General features: G+C 37.4%; 1 protein-coding gene across 5 annotated transcripts in view; it reads left to right on the top strand.

The window, feature by feature from the left end:
• The window catches only part of LOC126335503 (coiled-coil domain-containing protein 39), a 424,893-nt gene that overhangs the window by 319,860 nt on the left and 84,413 nt on the right, over positions 1–20,620 (top strand). For all 5 annotated transcript variants that reach the window (XR_007564887.1, XM_049998846.1, XM_049998848.1 and 2 more), the window contains one exon: positions 4,966–5,181. Coding sequence is in view for 4 of the 5 variants with exons in the window: in XM_049998846.1 (XP_049854803.1) it covers positions 4,966–5,181 (216 nt within the window). In the remaining variant the exon portion in view is untranslated. The remainder of the gene's footprint in view (positions 1–4,965; positions 5,182–20,620) is intronic.

The following is a 20,620-nucleotide window of genomic DNA, read 5'->3' as shown; positions in this document are numbered from 1 at the left end:
TAAAATATTATCAATACAGGTCACCGATAGTGCATTTACTCTAGTGGCTTGCATGGTTTACTTTGGAGTCATACCTTTTTTTTATTATGTCAGTAAATTTGGACACTTTATTGCTTTCAACTATGATGTTGATATGGAAGTGAGCACGTATTACAATATTCTTCCTTTTTTCTTTATTGAGATTTTCAAGCAGCAAATGAGATTTGACCAAAAAATCTTAAAATGTAGCTTTCTCTGCTACTCTCACTCAAATAATTAAAATAGTCTCCTATTTCATATTTTATATCAGAATGTATTAAAAACAAAGATTCCAAGACTTACCAAGCGGGAAAGCGCCGGTAGACAGGCACAATAAAATAACACACAAACACACACACAAAATTTCGAGCTTTCGCAACCGGCGGTTGCTTCGTCAGGATAGAGGGAAGGGGAAGGAAAGATGAAAGGATGTGGGTTTTAAGGGAGAGGGTAAGGAGTCATTCCAGTCCCGGTTGCGGAAAAACCTACCTTAGGGAGAAAAAAGGACAGGTCTTTCCGCTCTCGGGATTGGAATCACTCCTTACCCTCTCCCTTAAAACCCACATCCTTTCATCTTTCCTTCTCCTTCCCTCTTTCCTGATGAAGCAACCGCCGGTTGCGAAAGCTAGAAATTCTGTGTGTGTTTTATTTTATTGTGTCTGTCTACCAGTGCTTTCCCACTTGGTAAGTCTTGGAATCTTTGTTTTTAATATATTTTTCCCATGTGGAAGTTTCTTTCTATTTTGTTTATATCAGAATGAGGAGGTATGCAAGAGCCTTCCATTGATTTCTCTCGTCTAAAAAATCTGTTGGCTACTTCAAAATTTTTGATTTTATTAAGACTTTTAATATTCTCAAATGTTAGCAAGTGTTCATTGAGGCTAGTAATTTTGATATTTTTGCAGACCAAAAGAATAATTTGTAATTTGTCAACTTTATGACTTTCATTTGTAAACAATTTTTATTCCAGGGCAGTGTGTAGAGACATTCTTTCTTATTTATGGTTCCAGGTAAAGCCTGTTGGTCTTAATGTTTGGTTACCAAACATTGTTTCTCACTGAATAGTGGTATATGTGAGTAGGAAAATAATGGAAACTGATTAATAATTGCTGCTTGAATATTTTTAAAAAGTTGATTGGGAAGAATAGTTGAAAGAAATTGGAAGGTAATTTATAAATCTTCACACATATCGTAGGTGAACTTTAACTGGTACCAATATCAACAGACCTTCAATGCCAATACATTTAAGATCAATATTCATAATTTGAGTTACGTACTTCTTCACATTAATTTCATTGTGAATAGTCCTGATTATAACAATGCCAATGCAGGATTGCTCCTCCAAAATTCCTCTTGTCTGCTCTGAACCTCCTGATGCAGGATCTCGCCACGGGTGAAATGATAAACAGATAAATGTGGTCAACATGAATGTATGAGTAAACTTTGCTTTCCTAATAACTTTTTATAACTCATTTTAATGTACGGTTGAAATAAAATTTTTTAAATAATACTGGTGTGACGGATCTAATCATACATCCACTCTCTACCACTTACAGAAACAAGCGGGTGACAATACAGGAATTAATAAATTGAAGAGCACATTTCTTCCATTTTTCTGCAGATGAATCAAAACAATATCTTTGCCACAAAACAGCTCGTTAATTTACCTTAGGCATTGTAGATGTATAGCCTACATGTATAAGGAGAAACATATGAAAAATTAATATGATTCAACATATCACCCCACTCATTTGTTACATTTCCCGTATTATTCCGAATTTTCAGCTGTCAGTGAACATTCTACTAAGAATTTTGAATCCTAACCTATTTAAATGAAGACTGTGTTTACCCGTGCATTTATTGCTTAAGAACTTATTCAGATTTACAACCACAATTCATAGATTGTTACGGTTTTTGTTTATATCAGGATTTATTCTCTCTATGTATCAATCATTAACAGATCTTCTGAAGACCATGTTACTCACTACAATTTTAGACATTTTGTACAGATTACTGGCACATTAAATTAACTGTTTTGTTTCACTAACAATTTTCTCCTTAGTGTTGCTTCTAAGGGAATTTGTATTTACTTGAACGAAGACTCCTTTGTAATTCTTTTGAGATGCCTCTCCTGAACCACTAAAGTCTTTCTTCAACTGGTGGGTCTTGATTCCTGTACAAATATCTATTATGGAATTTGGCACTGCCACATTTTTGAGAAAAGAATCAGCTGTAATACGGTTGATTTTTTTTTTTTTTTTTAAATTGATAAAACTTTAAATTATTTTTACCTACTGTGTGTTACATTTGTCCACTTCTATTTATTATCAGTTTTCAAGACTTTTGTGTGTGTTGCTTCTGTAGGTGCATCAGGCTTGTTGTTTGAGTGAACAGATGCATCATTCTGCTGTTTTTGATGTTATTTTTGTCTGCTGCCTCAACTATTTTCCAAAAAAACAATTTTTCCCTTATTTCAGGTCACAGTTTTCTTGCTTCTGCAGTGATAATGCTGCACTTACAGTGATAATGTCTTTCTGTGAGCTCACAGTGGAAGTCAGCATGACCATGAATATTCTCACTAACAAATTTTAACCTTACTTTTGCACATTTTTCATGCAGCCAGATGCCGACTTCACACACAGAATTTCTTTTGAAACCTGTTTCTGACACTTTTTAAATGATTCACTATTAAACTTTTGCCATGTTACAAGCAATGTGTCCCTGCATTTTTCAATAGGTGCCATCTCAGTTCTGTGTCTCATCTCCTGCTTGTCATTAGGTAGTGGTGGTATGTAGAAACAAACTTCTATAAAACCACAAAAGTAAAAAATTACATGATGTGAAGTCAGCTGTACAGGGAGACCAATGGACAAGAGCTCTGTCATATTGATCATTACCACCAATCCAACACTCAGGTACTTCGACATACAACCACTTTTGTACAAAGAGATGCCAGGGGGAAGGGTCTCCATCTTGTTGCCAAATGAAGTTTTCAGGTTTGTCTTCTAATTAGAGAAAGAACCTTTCTCCCAACATATCCAGATACGCCAACACTGTTATAGCAGCTTCAGCTGAAAAGGTCCATATGCTTGACATTGCGACACAGCCCAGAAATGTTATTTTAGGATCTCTCTTTAATATTGTACGAATTCATTAGGATGTTCAGATTCCCAGATGCACACATTATGGGTATTTACCTTCCCACTTAGACGTAAAGTTACCTCATCACTGGATTGTCGTTTAATGAACAAAGTAAGAGCATATGCACTATCAGACCAATTGTGTGATTGGATTGAAGAGTTCCTAGATAACAGAATGCAGCATGTCATTCTCAATGGAGAGAAGTCGTCCAAAGTAAGAGTGATTTCAGATGTGCCTCATGGGAGTGTCGTAGGACCGTTGCTATTCACAATATACATAAATGACCTTGTGGATGACATCAGAAGTTCACTGAGGCTTTTTTGCGGATGATACTGTGGTATATTGAGAGGTTGTAACAATGGAATATTGTACTGAAATGCAGGAGGATCTGCAGCGGATTGACGCGTGGTGCAGGGATTGACGCGTGGTGCAGGGAATGGCAATTTAATCTCAATGTAGACAAGTTTAATGTGCTGTGAATACATAGAAAGAAAGATCCATTATCATTTAGCCACAAAATAGCAGGTCAGCAACTGGAAGCAGTTAATTTCATAAATTATCTTGGAGTACGCATTAGGAGTGATTTAAAATGGAATGATCATGTAAAGTTGATCGTTGGTAAAGCAGATGCCAGACTGAGATTCATTGGAAGAATCCTAAGGAAATGCAATCCGAAAACAAAGGAAGAAAGTTACAGTACGCTTGTTCGCCCACTGCTTGAATACTGCTCAGCAGTATGGGATCCATACCAGATGGGGTTGATGGAGGAGATAGAGAAGATCCAACGGAGAGCAGCACACTTCGTTACAGGATCATTTAGGAATCGTGAAAGCGTTACACAGATGATAGATAAACTCCAGTGGAAGACTTTGCAGGAGAGACACTCAGTAGCTCAGTACGGGCTTTTGTTGAAGTTTTGAGAACATAACTTCACCGAAGAGTCAAGCAGTATATTGCTGCCTCCTACGTATATTTCAGGAAGAGACCATGAGGATAAAATCAGAGAGATTAGAGCCCACACAGAAGCATACCGACAATCCTTTCCACGAACAATACAAGACTGGAATAGAAGGGAGAACCAATAGAGGTACTCAAGGTACCCTCTGCCACACAGTCAGGTGGCTTGCGGAGTATGGATGTAGATGTAGACACCATATAATTTATCTTCCCATTGCAACTTCACTTGCAGAGTTATAATGTACACCATAGTTAATTAGCTTTAAAGCATGTTCCAACTGTAACCAGTATGGACACATGTGTAAACATTTTCGTAAAACCATCCACACTGTCATGTTTGGCAACTGAAGTTCAAGACTTACTTTCCCAAGAGACTTCATACATCTATGAAGGTAAGATGCTCTGAGATTGTCAACATCCTCTTCAGACACTTTTGATCATCTTGTGCTTTTCTCTGTACACACACAACTGGTCATCTTGAACTGTCAACTGTCAGTACGCTTTATCAAGTATATTAGTTTGAATCACCTGTTAGTTCATGACATTAATGTCAAAATAGATCATTTATAGGTCACCTTATCTTGTTACATTCACACTTACTCTTGATTAGTGTCATTTTCAATACATGCGAGCTTGTTTCTGTAGATATATAGGATAATTAAGCTTCAGAAGTGCATTTGGAAGTTACCAGAACTCATTTCATAATATTGTAGAAAATGTTTGAAAAACTGGTTTCAAGTTAGGTATGAATATGGATAGGGTTCCATTCTGTATGATTGCTTGTAAATTAATTTATCGCCATTTCTATATTAATGAGAAGTTTATTCTCATTCTTCTATGTTCTTTCAGGCAATGAGAGATCGCCAGGAAGAAATCAACATGCAGCAGGAATTGTTAAAAATAAAAAAGCGGGTTCTGGAAGAAGAGAAGTCTAAGTTAATACTAGAAATACAAGGACGAAAGCTTAAAACAGCACAGCTTCAATCAAAATATGAAATAGCAATGATGTCACTTGGTAGAGCAGAAGAAGGAGAGGAGGTGTCAATAGCAACTATAAAACTCAAGGTATTTATTTTACCACATTTCATAGCTCTTGTCTTCTCCACTTTCTCTCTATTCACTTTGGAATCACTTAATTTAAATGACATTATAGTAAATGTTGAATCAGGAAGGCCCTAATTGAGCTATTGTTGTTTATGTTTTCAAAATACTGTTTTGTTGGATAATACCTGTTAGGAAGCTCCAAATTAAATATTCTTCTCTTTCAAGCTGTTCATGCATTACAGGGTTAGCACAATTGCATTACAGGTTTAGCACAGACTAGTAACATGGGGAAACTAATGGTCATAAAAGAGGTACAATTTATTCGGTCACAGAGTGACATCAACAAGAATACAATAAAAGTAGTTTACACATCTTGAACATATTTAACAGATAAGGGCTCGGAGTCACATGCACCCTCTTATAAAGATGCCGTTCACATCAGGTGTCGCTGGTACTGTGCTGCATGAGCATTGCAGATCTGGTGACAGGGATCGGTGACCAGGCTGCACCTGACAGCCACCTCGGAGAGTTTCAAGTGTGCCATTTAAATGTCAGTGCTCACTATGCTGCTGTAGTGGCCCGACATACATCCACTGTGAGTGTAGTAACTGATGAGTTACTACAAAAGCATGTGAGAGGAGGCATCCCACCACCCATGAACCCTGGGGCGATCAATGGATAGGACAACAATGGGGGCGGAAGCGATCTGGAGATTGAGTCCATAACCTGGGGCTCTGACATGGGCAGTGACGATGGTGGGGGCCATCCTTGCCCATCACCATTCAGATTGCTCTGAACAACATATTGTCTTTATATCATAAACACTCAATTCGACTCAGCAAAATTATTATCTGAGGAAAAAAAGCCCTTGTTATTGTCTATGACTGTAAAAAATTTCATGTGTTCCTGTACAGTGCAACTTTTCATTTAATTACCGACCATAAGCCCTCAGTTTCATTGTTTAGCCTCTCAGTGCCCTTACCGGACAAAGCTGCTCTTTGTCTTCCGTGTTGGACTCTGAACTTGTGCCAGTACAATGATGAGATCTATTTTTGTTCCATGTTGCAACATGCAAATGCCGATGCTCTGTCCTGGCTCCCCATGGTCCCTGACGCCTTGTTCGACCGGAAGCAACATATTTGTTTTCAATTGAACGGAGGTGATGGCTTTCCTGTCACCAGGCCCCATATTGTCTCTGCAGTAGTGTTGGATGCAGTTCTCCAGCAGGTCAAATACATGATACAACATTGGTGGCCCAACCATCTGCCTGGCTGACCCGCTTCAGAATTGTTATGCATTGCACCATTGCCTCTCCCTCTTGGATGGTGTTATTCTCCTAATAGAAGCATTTACTCCCCAGATCATGGTTCTAGCAGCTCTGTGGAGGGAGTCCTCTGCTTATTAAACCAGGGTGATGGGGGATTTCTCACAGAAAACTGTTAGCATGTAACGATGTGCTTTGGCCAGGTATCTATTGGGAAGTGAAACATCTCCTAACAGCCTGCCACAAGTGTTCAGGCAAGCAGGTGACACCATGCTCTGTTTTTTCACCATGGTTGACCCCTAGAAATCCTTGGGAAAGAGTTCACATTGATTTCTGTTTATTGGTGATTGATGATTTGTCTCATTTTCTTTATGTCATTTTTTGTCAGTCTGTGACAGCAGACATGAATGCAAGGCTCTGTTGAAAATATCCTCCATAGAAGGCTTGCCTTGCACACTGGTTTTGGGACAATGGTCCTCGCTTTGTTGAACAATCTTTCAAGGATTCTGCACACATAAGGTTATTCACCATCTCAGTCATCTCCTTTCCAACTGCAGTCAAAATTTGAGGCAGACTGACTTGTCTGAACATATATGACACAGATGCGCAACTGCGTAGAAGATTTCCGAGCCAAAAAGGCTCTCACATCTTTTTAAGCTCTTGCAGAATAATGCCTATTGGTACCATGAGTCTAACAAAGCACATATATGGCCGTCAGCTGCAGATGCTGCTCACCTCTCGCTGCTGGGCAGGCGTCACCCAGCAACGCCAGTTTTGTTGATATTCACTCCCAGAGAAACAGTTTGGACCAGGGTGTTTGGACAGTGCCCTCATTGGATTCCAGTTATCAGTGCATTTAAAATGCCTTCATAATTTGCATTGAAGATCGACTTGTGGCATGCTACTGGAACCACTCACGGAGCTGAACAGGCCTGGTCATGCCCACTTCCCCTAGCATCAGGGCTTTGTCAGCACAGACGACAGGTTACTTCCTGCCTCCCATTCTGTTGAGCATGCACCACTGTCATCAGTGATGGGCACTGGGTCCCCATTGCCAGAGACTCACTTCTCCTGGGACACAATCGGTGGCCAGGACCAGATACTCGCTGGGCTTAAACTTCGCAAGACATGGTGCATGTGAGAGCTGTACTTAAGCTGCATAAAAGGACCCTCAGAGGCTGCAAATCAAACAAAGGGGGAACTTTTCCAAAGCAACAGCTGCAAGGGCTGGGCAGTAATAGCCATTCTAGAAAGAAACTTGTGATAAAATGCCTCCCAAGAAATACACAGTGGAAGGCTTGAAAATTGAGACTTAGCTAGATTGCATTTGAAGCCTGCAGCCTGTACAACAGTAAACAAAGGACAGGGACTATATTGGTGATCCTCCATGGTAGCACTGTCATGATGATATCCTCAAGATAGTTAATGCAATGAAGGACAACCTTCATAACCTGTTCTAAAAACCTTCGAAAAATGGCAGGCCCACAAGTGACCCCAAGCATTAGCCATTCATTCTGATAGAAGCTGAAGGGCATGTTAACCACAAGCAACGGTTTTGATGCCTCGTACAGTGGAATCTGAAGGTAGACTTTGGCCAAGTCGTTTGTCAGGAAGAATAATTGTCCCGCAGCGAACTTTGTGAGCAATTCCTCTGGGCGAGACAAGGGGTAAGTGTCTATGATTGCCTGTGGATTAATAATGACATAAAAGTTACCACATAGAGGAAGCTCACTGGACAGGTTCTTTACCAGCACTAAACGTGTAACCCATTCACCTGAGGAAATTGGTCTGATCACTCCCCATGATGTTAATCACTCCATAACTGTCCTAATGTGGTTAGCTACAGGCACAGGCAATGCCTGAAAAAACAGAGCCAGGTGAAGGGTTTGAATATGCCATGAAATTGTTTGCACACACTACTTCTGGGACAAAGATCCAAAAACTCATAACACAAGGAATACAATTCATGATAAAGCACTTGGTCTGACACCAGGTGCATCACATTCACAACAGAAAAACCAAAAGTACTAAAGGCACCTAACCTTTCCCAATTTTCAGTACTCGCATTGTTGCCTGCCAAGTACATAATGGAATGGTAAACTGCATCGGCAGTGAATTGACCAAGCAAGTATAGTAATCTGCTGTTTGTTATAGTGTACCAGCTGACTCTTGATGCATGCCAATTGTGGGGATCCCTAGCCTGGCATATGTCTGTGATTTGAGTGGGGACAGGGCAGCTCCTGTGTTGACTTGAGGATTAATGGCTTATCCATCACCCACACTTCAATGAAAAACTTGTTCTTGCTTGCAGATAATCTTTTACATTTATGGTAAGAGGTCCACTATATGGGGCAGGCTGCCCACTCAAGCTGTACAAAACAAGAGGGGCACCAAGAAAGTGGTATTCTGTGTTCCTGCTGCCAACAACATGTTCATTCGCATTGGTCCAGTTGGCTTGTTTGTACAGTGGCTACCTCCTCTTGCCGCAGTGCACTAGGCTCCATGTGCTGGGACAATATGCGAAACCTCTTCTGATGTGGCTCCTCAACTGTGTGGCCAAATGAATGATCATGATCTCGGACTGTGGTGTCTGAATAAGAGTCCTGAGACGTAACTGTGATGAACCGACACTTACGACTTAGGCTGTGGAGCTCAGCTGCCCAAGCTAGAGATGGTTGTGGCAGATGTTTGTGATGTTGGTAGAATTCAGCATGTGCACTGACCACATGCAGATACTTGTGATGCGAGGAGGACTACAAATTACACGTACATACACTGAGATGGCAAAAGTCATGGGTTACCTCCAATTATTGTGTCAGACTCTCTTTTGCCAGGTACAGTGCAGCATCTCAATGTGGCATGGAATCAACAAGCTGCTGGACGTCCCCTGCAGAAAAAATGAGCCATGCTGCCTTTATAGTCATCCATAATTGTAAAAGTGTTGCGAGTGCAGGATTTTGTGCACAAACTGACTTCTTGATTACTTCCCATAAATATTCAAAGGGGGACAAAATCATTCACTCGAATTGTCCACAATGTTCTACAAACCAAACACATGAAATACATGGCTGCAAATGGTTTCCAAGTAGCCAAACATGACCATTTACAGCCATTGATCAGTTCATTTGGCTCAGAAGACCCAGTCCATTCCATGTAAACACAGCCCACACCATTATGGAGCCATCACCAGGTTGTACAGTGCATTGTTGACAACTTGGGTCATGGCTTCATGGTGTCTGTACTACAGTCAAACCCTCCCATCAGTTCTTACCAACTGAAATGAGGATGCATCTGACCAAGCCACAGTTTTCCGGTAATGTAGGATCCAACGAATACGGTCACGAGCCTAGGAACGGTGCTGCAGGCGTTGTTGTACTGTTAGCAAAGGCACTCGTGTCAGGTGTATTCTGTTGTAGCCCATTAATACCAGATTTTTCGATGCTATCCTAATGGATACATTCATGGTACGTCCCACATTGATTTCTGCAGTTATGTCACCCACTGTTGCTTGTATATTAGCACTGACAACTCTACTTAAACACTACTGTTCTTGGTCATTATGTGAAGGCCATTGGCCACTGCATCCTGTGTAGTGAGAAGTAATACCTGCAATTTGATATTCTTGGCACACTCTTGACCCTGTGGCCTCAGAATATTGAATTCCTTAATGATTTCTGAAATGGAATGTCCCATGCATCTATTTCCAACTACCATTTCATGTTCATTTCATTTCCCATGATGTGGCCATAATCATGTTGGAAACCTTTTCATGTAAAACACCTGACTATAAATGACAGCTCCACCAATGCTCTGCTCTTTTATACCTTGTTTATATGATACTTCTGCTATCTGTATATGTGAACATCACCATTATATTACTTTTGTCACCTCAGTGTATCATCAAAACAAAGTGATGATGGTGCTTACATAGGAGCTAAGTGGCTTAGTAAGTGATACACACAGAGGGGTATCCATGATAAGAAAGAGTCTTATAGACCTCTGTGTTGACCACCTGGAAATCTGCGAAATGTTGATGAAGCCATTTATCATGAATGTCCCAATCTTCAGCAGATACATCATGGGGGGAGGAAAAGTGGTGGGTGAACAGTTGGCAGCTGAGCCTGCGTCAGCATAGCCAACAGCTGTTCTAATACAGCTGTATGCACCTACTGTTGTTGCAGAAGTGACTGGAGTAAAGCCTTCATGAAAGGAGGAAGAGGCGAATGGCAGAAGAACCACAGAATCGAAAACACACAATAATTTGACCATCAATGTCGTCACTTGTCTTCTAATTAGGAACACAAGGAAACACACAGCAATAAAAGAAATACAATTGATTCGGTCATGGAGTGACATCAACAAGAATACAATGAAAATTGTTCACAGATCTTGAACATATTTGGCCTGGAAGCCCACGCATCCCCTTATAATGACACTATCCACATCAGGTGTCGCTGAGTTGTGCTGCATGTGGACAGTGATTCTGGTGATGGTGGTCAGTACAGTTACTTTGTTTAGTTACGGGTGCTCCATTTGAATGCTCGTGAACACTGTGCTTGCCATAGTGGCCAAATGGATGTTCATTGTGGGCGATAGGTGTAGTAATCAACAGATTATTACAGTATAAATATTTAAGTGTTATTGAAATTTGGTAGTTTATTTATTATGTTTGATCCTGTGCCATGTAGCAGTGAGTATTTATATCAAGTGTCTCACCTAATAGTTTCCAGGTGCATTTCCTTTGGTGTTTCAGCAGATATTTGGAATTTAGTTTCTGCAATGTGTAGTTGGAGTCAGTCCAAACAAGTACTGCTGCTCACATCTTTCCTGCAACATGCACGGTGTTGATGGAAAGCATTGGTTTGTTTCCCATTATGAACCAAATTGGTTTTAAAATGAAATTTTATGTACCCATTCAGTACAACAATCCCCAATCAGTCTGGTGGGATATTTGTTTTATTGATATTTATGAACAGGAGCATTAAAACATGAAGAATATCCAGGAGTCCAGCAGCAACTCATGTGCAGCACTGGTTTGTGCTGACTGCTATAGCCATGCAGCAACAAAGCTGACATTCAAGTTATTACTCGTGTTTTAATGTCACTGTGAATACACATTGACTAATTTGGGACCACTCTATCACATGGCCACATAAAACTCTTCTTTAAAAGTTGTTTTGTTTGTAATGGGAAACAAACCAATGTTTTCCATTGACACTGGGCATTGCGTGAAAGATGTGATGACCAGTATTTTTTTGGGCTGACTACAGCTGCACATCACAAAATAAAATTCCAAATACCTACCGAAAAACCAGAGAAAATGCATCCAATGGCTCTTAGGGGAGATACCCTTACTTACAGAAGTGTAAATATGACCTATTAAAACTGTCTTTCCACTATTGTTATTTTGTAATAAAACCTAGCATAGTTCAAATAAAGTAGTCAAATTTCTACAGGTGGCTTCAGTTGTCTAATATGAGTATGATTCCAATAGTGCCGTTTGTGGGATGCAGAAGTTCCGCTGTTCACCGTGTCTGTCTCAATTTGGGTGTTTCTAATACCATTTTTCTTTCTGGATGTGCTTGCTTGCTGCTACTTGATATAAAAAGTAGTACGAAAAACTCATAAGTTCATCATTCACTTTCGATTTATTTCACAGGGAAGTACAACTTTGTTCCACGACTGCGTCTCAACCGACCACAGCCGACTCTACAAGTGACAAAGAATGACTCTAGCTTCAAAGATATTCCACTCGACACCCAAACTTCCGCTTGTAATAAGTCTCTTTGATATTGTTCGTCATATCCACCAATATCAATCAATATATTGCAATTTTTAAACATAATAGTAAATTAACATAAAAAATAAGTAGATTATAATTTATAAAAATTCCAACAAAAATATAAGAGAAAAACATTCACCACTTCGCCCACTAAATTCGGTATCGATAACTTCAGTTGAAAATAATACATCTCCCAGATCCATTACAACTGCTCCCCAGGGCTTTTGTTGTTATGAACATATACAACAAAATGCCCACTACACTCAGTAATGGATCTGTATTACAAAATTAGTACGTAAATAATGAAATCTGATATTCTCTTCCAAAATTTGGACTCTTTGAATCTGTGGACTTGTTACTGGCTGGTGTCACAATAATCCTTCCCCATCAATCTCATATACGAAAAATTCAAGTAGAGAAATTATTTAACATGACAAATATATATGGCATAAAATATACATGACAAATATTCTAAAATAAAGCATACAAATTGAAAATAATATTAAAGTCAAACTGATTTGCTAGAAAAAGACATCTACAACTACTTCTTTGGCCACATTATGTACCAACTGGCTCTTACAACTAAACTTTTTGTTCCCCATACCAATGTTAATTTCATCTTGCTTATATTTTAGAAAATGATACTGGACATATATAGTATTTTTTTTGTTTGTTCATCAGTTACAATTAACATGTGACTTCAAATTATTAATTTATACATACAAATATACATACTTGAAAACAAAGATTCCAAGACTTACCAAGCGGGAAAGTGCCGGCAGACAGGCACATTAACAAAACACACAACAAACACACACACAGAATTGCTAGTGGAAAGACTACCCTTAGGGGAAAAAAAGGACAGGTGTACACTCGCACACACATACACACACATATCCATCCGCACATACACAGACACAAGCAGACATATTTAAAGGCAAAGAGTAAGGGCCCTTACTCTTTGCCTTTAAATATGTCTGCTTGTGTCTGTGTATGTGCGGATGGATATGTGTGTGTATGTGTGTGCGAGTGTACACCTGTCCTTTTTTTCCCCTAAGGGTAGTCTTTCCGCTCCCGGGATTGGAATGACTCCTTACCCTCTCCCTTAAAACCCACATCCTTTCGTCTTTCCCTCTCCTTCCTGAAGAAGCAACCATCGGTTGCGAAAGCTAGCAATTCTGTGTGTGTGTTTGTGTGTTTTGTTAATGTGCCTGTCTGCCGGCACTTTCCCGCTTGGTAAGTCTTGGAATCTTTGTTTTTAATATATTTTTCCCATGTGGAAGTTTCTTTCTATTTTAATATACATACTTGGTCGTACAGGTAGTTTTGTTCTAACAAGCATATTCCAGTGGAGGACTTTTGTTTTAGATGAAAAATAGGTTATTTAAATTTTTTGAAAATTATGATTTCTGTTTATATAGTTTCAAAGAGACAACATTCCTGAGACCAAACAACTTATTTGACTTAGGGTATACCAAATGATAAGCATTAGGGTGTGGATTTTCTATGACTTCAAAAGGCCCAGTATAGATATCAAAGAATTTTTTAGTTTCTGAAGTTAACATTTTTGATTTTTCATGAGATTTTACCAGAACAAGATCCCCAGTTTCGAAAGTGGTTAATTTTACCCTGTTGTTATGTCTTTTATTCCTCTTTTCCCCTTGTTTCCTCATAGTTTCCCTGACAATATCTTCTCTCTCTTGCATAGTCAAAGGTGTACATATAGGAAATTCAATAAGTTCTGATATAAGATTTGCAGGTCTGATATTAAACATAATCTCATACGGTGAAAATCCTGTGGAACTATGTTGTAGACTATTCATTATATCTTCAAAATTTTGAATATTTTCAAACCAGGTTGGATGCTTATGGCTACAATAGGTTCTGCACAGTCTCCCAATTTCCCTCATATATCTTTCTGCAGGATTGGTGGACGGACAATAAACAGATATAAGTATATGCTTCAATTTAGATCTTTCAATAAACTTTTTCCAAATTTTAGAGGTGAACTGTGAACCATTATCTGATAATATAGCTTTTGGTGTACCCACCTGTGCGAAATAATCTCTTTCAATTTTTGTTATAATTTTATAGCTAGTAGCTTTTTTCACTGGATATAGTTTAATTAATTTTGAAAATATATCCACCATAACAAATATGTAACAGTAACCTCCTTTACTCTTTGGTAGCATTCCATATAAGTCCACAGCAATAAGATCTAAAGGTTTTTCCGGAATAATGTTTTGCATCTCTCCACCACGCCTTTGATTGCTCACTTTAACTCTCTGACATTTATCACAGGTTGCCAATTCTTTTCTAACTTTCTTTCCCATATTATAAAAATAAACGTTTTCCTGTATCTTCTGAATGCACTTCTGTATTCCACAATGACCAAAACTTTCATGTATGTAAATAATCAACTTTTCAGCATCTGCCTCTGGCCAACACAGTTTCCAATTATCAGAATCTACATCTGTTCTCCGAAATAAAATCCCCTTCTGTAATTTGTAAAATTTCTCATACCCCTTCTTGCCTAAACATTCTTTGATTAATTTCCAACTTTGATCTAAATTTTGATTTTCCCTAATTTTGTTACGTATAGCTCTAATTGTTTTCACATTTCCCACTCCTTTCATGTATCTAATTTTAAATTTCTTTTCCTCCTCTTGTTCATAAATCTCCTTTTCTCCTCCAATTGGTAACCTTGAAACTGAATCAGCTACTACATTCTCACAACCTTTTATGTGCTTGATTTCAAAATTAAACTGTTGCAAAAATATTGCCCTTCTGGTCAATCTATTGTGATATAATTTGCACTCTTGTAAGTAACTCAAAGGTTTGTGATCCGAAAATACTATGGTTTTATGTCCAATAAGGTAAATTCTAAATTTTGTAAAAGCCCAATGAATTGCCAATAGTTCCTTCTCAGTGACTGTATAATTTTTTTCATGCTTAAGCAACATTCTGCTTGTAAATGCTATGGTACAATGTATCTTAACTCCATTCTCTACTCTTTCTTGAAATAACTCTGCCTCAAGTGCATAATTACTGCTATCAGTGTTCAAACAAAATGGTAAATTAAAATCAGGTCTGTGTAATAAGTTTTGCTTCCTCAACTCTTGGTTAATTCTATCAAACTCTTCCTGACAATTTTTATCCCAAACCCAAATAGTGTTTTTCTTGAGTAACTGACTTAAACGTGGTGCATTCAGACTCTGATCACTTATATGTTTTCGGTAATAGCCACATAATCCAAAGAACGACTTTAATTGTTTTTTAGTCGTAGGAGTAGGAACTTCTGAAATTGCTTTAATTTTTTCTGGATCTGCCAAAATTCCCTTGTCTGAGACAACATGTCCCAAAAATTTTAATTCAGAAACTGCAAATTTACATTTCTCTAATTTCAATGTCATCCCCCCTTTCCTAAGTTTTTCACACACTGACTTCAAAATTGAAAAATGTTCCTCCCAATTTTGCCCTGTAACCAAAATGTCATCTACATAAATTATCAGTTTAGGTGCAAGTTCTTGCCCCAGTACATGATCCAAAGCTCTTATAAATTCGGAAACAGACGAATTTAACCCAAATGGTACAACACAATATTGATAACTCTTACCATTGTACAAGAAAGCAGTATATTTTCTAGAATTAACCGAAAGTGGTACCTGGTGCAAACCAGAAGTTAGATCCAAACTTGACATATATTTTATATCTGTCAATTTATAGAGTAACTCATCAATATTTTCGGGATGGTCTGTCTGTCTGAACAAAATTTTGTTTAAGTGTCTAGAGTCCAATCTTACTCCACCATATTTTTTCAAAACAACTACTAAAGGATTATTATAGGGACTGATACTCCTTTCTATTTTATTACATCCTTCCATCTTTTTCAGCTCTTTCTCAACAGCAGGTCGTTTTGATATTGCAATACTATATGGTTTTACAAAAAATGGTTCATGAGGTTTTACCTGAAGTTCACATTGATAACCCTTTACCCTACCAGGTACGTCACTGAAAACATCACTGTATTCCCACAGCAGATTTTCTAACTGTTGTTTTTGCTCCCCAGATAAATTTTGTGTTTCTGAAATTTTCAAATTTACTAATTTCCCAAAATCAACTTCATCAGTATCAAATCTATGAATTTCAATGTTCTCCAATCTATTTTCTTTTAGTAAATTGATACTGTCAAAATTTCCATTACTCTGATCCCCAAGCGTCTTCACGAATTTTGTCTGAATATATTCTCTTTCACTGGTTTCTACCCAAAGTTTTCTTCCACCCCAATCAAATGCTGTATTTACTTTTACTATCCAATTCATACCCAAAAAAAATCCTCATTAAATTCCTGAATTACAAAACATCCCTGTGTAAACAACTTGCATTGAATTAAAAATGTCACTAAAGCCTGGCTTTTTACCAATTTACTGCTTTTCCCAGTAGCACCTTTTATCTTTACCCCAACAACTGGCATTTCAACATAATCTTTCCCCACTTTTAAATTCTTTCTTAATCTTTCAGATATTCCTGAGATTTCACTTCCTGTATCAATTAAACATTTACCAATCCATGACCCAATTTGAACTTTTATGTAAGGACTGCAAAAATGATCGCTTTTCTCAGAACCGGTATCCTCATGTAATAAATCACTCAATTTCCCCAAATCTATACTTATCAGAATCGTATGGTATACCATTATATGCATTATTTGTCACAGTTATAAAATTTGCACAAGCTACAAAATTGTCATTAGTACTCTCTATTATCTCAAATAACCAAGAACTTTCATCCAAAACACATTGTACACTATTGAAGTACTTACCCTTCAGCTTTTCAAAAATAAAATATCTCATCTTTTTCCACCACTCAGGACATATAGTTTCACATATATTGATAAGCATCTTTCTAAAACTTTTGTCAAAGGAAATACTTTCACTGTTCAGCCATAGATTTATAAAAAAATGTGTGTGTGTCATTAGTATCTGCAAATGTTTCAGTTAGGCTATAAGTTATACATGTGTTGTCATTATTTGTGTGATCAGATTCTTTATCAACAACATCAAAATTCTCACTTTTACATACACCCTGCTTGTGAGCCTTATTCATCTTCGTAACATCCCTGGGAATTTCTATAACATTCTCACTATTTAATCCATTTTCAACCATGTGTATACCCAACTCCCTATTTAAACTAATGAAACACCTTTCCTCAATATCATCATTAATATCATTACCATCATTATCATCAACTTTATCATCAACATCATTATCATTACACATTTTCAGGTCATACACATTCAAATTATCCCCCAAAATATTATTTCCCTTTTCTAAAGTTACCAGATCCCTTTCACCAATATATTCATTCTCACACCATGCAGTCTCTCTTTCATTCACACAAGTCTCTCATCTACTACAAACCTGACTACAAATTACATCATTTGACAAAGTATTGTTCTTTTCTGCCCAAGTGTAAAACTCTGTTAAATTAAATGAATCACAGTTACTTTTATCTACTGTATGTTCTTGTGTACTGAAAATTTTATCTTCGTCAATATCATCATTATTTTCCTCCTGAAACTTCTTCAGTAAGTAACAACTAATGACCTAATGTGATTGCTTAGGTTTAGATCTGTCATGTTTAGGTTTATGATAGTCACATCCATTGGTCCTTTCATCATAATCACCTTTTGCCTCAACCTTGCGGACCTTCAAGGGGGTGTCTACTCGTTTTTTATTTCCTGAATAACAACTGGTTCCTGTTTAAACTGCTGATTGTGGTTCTGCCAATGTCTCTGATCAACATTTCTGTTCCCATTCCTATGACAAACATTACCTGGTTGTTGGTAGTTGCTATTGCACTGATCTCTAGCAAACTTTCTATTATTATGATCCCTAAAGTGTTCTCTACTTTGTTGATTATTTCTGTGAAAATGCTGTTCTTGCTTTGGATGAAAATTATGGTCCTTCTTTTGAAAATTATTGTTATAGCCCCCTGAATTTTGACTGACACCATGATAATTGTTTTGTTCCCTTTTAAGAAAGTTTTCATTTCCCCAATTTTGACCACTACCTTTCTGAGTAAACTCACTGTGTGTTCTTGTTGTTACCCTATCCAACTTTTCAATATAATTGAGATACTGCTCAATATTGCTATCAGAACAATGAACTAAATTCAACTGCATTGCTGATGGCAATCTTCTCTTTAAGGTATCAATTTTGATCAAGTCATCCAAAGGTTTTGTTAAATGAACAAGTTTTTGAAGTTTACTTTTGCAAAATTGTTTCATACTCCCATCTGATTCTCTATAGTTTCTCCCATTTAAAAATTCACTTTTGATTCTAGTTTGTTTAAGATTATCCCAAACATTTTCCAGAAATTTTGATTCAAATTCTGAAAAGGTCATCCCCACAGTTACAATTTGGTTAGCCCAAGTCAAAGCTTCCCCTTCCAAGAATTTTTTCACAAATTTAATTTTCATATCATCTGGTGAGAAAGGTAAAAAACAATCCTTACAATACTGTATAAAACCAATAGGATGTGAAGGTCCATCTACCGAAAAGTGCTTCACTGGAATATTTGATACAAGATTGCATGTGTTGACAATGTGATTTTTGTTTTGAAATTCAGTGTTAAAACTTTCAACTTTTTTACTAAGTTCTTTAACAAATTTTTTGTTTTCTAAATCATTGCATTCTATTTTTTCTTCTAAAGTAACCAAACGAGTGTCTGTTTTTTGTTCTACATTTTTAACTAAAACTTTTGTGTTCTCATCCAAATTTTTAATTTCCCCTTTGATCTCATTAAAATCAATTAAATTTCTTTCCCTATCTGCCAGTAACTCATTTTTTTACAGTATTAATTTCATCGCTCAATTTAGCATCAATTTCTTTTACTTTTTCTTCCACAGATTCAATTTTTTCCTCAACACTCCCAACCCTGTCCGAAAGATCACCCACTTGGGTATTGACTGCTTGGACTTGCAACAAAATGTTATCAATTTTTCCATCCAAATTTACTAGAAAATCTTTTAAACTAAATTGATCAGATCTTTCTGTTTCATTAGGCATATCCTGAATTTCAAAGTCTATTAAATTACTATTTTCTACTTTAGGCACAATACTCTCAGAAATGTTCAGAACAATGGTGATGAATAAATTTAAAAAAATACACAGTCATAGAAAACAAGATTTTAAAAAAATATTGTTATTAGCAAAATATGATGGTTTCTTCACTATTTATTTCACAGGGAAGTACAACTTTGTTCCACGACTGCGTCTCAACCGACCACAGCCGACTCTACAAGTGACAAAGAATGACTCTAGCTTCAAAGATATTCCACTTGACACCCAAACTTCCGCTTGTAATAAGTCTCTTTGATATTGTTCGTCATATCCACCAATATCAATCAATATATTGCAATTTTTAAACATAATAGTAAATTGACATAAAAAATAAGTAGATTATAATTTATAAAAATTCCAACAAAAATATAAGAGAAAAACATTCACCACTTCACCCACTAAATTCGGTATCGATAACTTCAGTTGAAAATAATACATCTCCCAGATCCATTACGCTATGCAGCAACATTCTGCAACTAATGTTTGGAACTACATGGCCAAAATAATAGTAAAAGGGATATACAGCTGTGAAAACGGCATTCTTTTTCATATGGTGTGGTACTCGTTGTAGGCTTACAGACCACAAGTGACAAATGTAATCATGACAGTTACTTCACTGTAAATAAACTGATGGTACCCAAGATTCCACTTGACATGTTTGATTGGATTTGATTTAATTTAAGTAATGTTACTGTTAGACTGCCACAGATACGTAGGAAACTACTTGTTGAATTATGTGGAAGTACAGTCAGTGACCAGCTGAAAGTTGTGCACATTGCCAAAACGTGTTCTTGCACATACAGTGTACTGAAATGGAATGATTGTATGGTGTTAATGGCCAGGAAACCCTGCCTGGGGCAGTTCAGTTGTCTAGTGTAAGTCTTCCGAATTTCACATCACTTCAGTGACCTGCGCGATGATGATGATGATGATGATGATGATGATGATGATGAAGAAGAAATGAAATGATGAGGACAACATATATGTGAAGGCCCCAAGTGGAAAAAAATCCACAACTGGCTGAGAGTCGAATACGGGACCTCAGGATCTAGATGGAGCAACACTTAACACTGGACCATGAGTGCAGATAACAGTATGCTGAGCAGTGTGATTAAGAATCAGTAAGCAGTTTCACCATTCGATATGCCATTAACTACAATTATTTATATTCCTTAATAATACTTGAATCTCTTACCATTTAGGTATACAGTAAGGATGTTACACTAACAAGATAAAACTTGCCTGGAAATATGTTACAGTGTATCACACCTTGATAACACAGGATTACA

This window comes from Schistocerca gregaria, chromosome 2 (genome assembly GCF_023897955.1).
Source record: "Schistocerca gregaria isolate iqSchGreg1 chromosome 2, iqSchGreg1.2, whole genome shotgun sequence".
In the NCBI taxonomy this organism is placed as follows: domain Eukaryota; kingdom Metazoa; phylum Arthropoda; class Insecta; order Orthoptera; family Acrididae; genus Schistocerca; species Schistocerca gregaria.
This window is presented reverse-complemented; position numbering and strand designations above follow the sequence as displayed.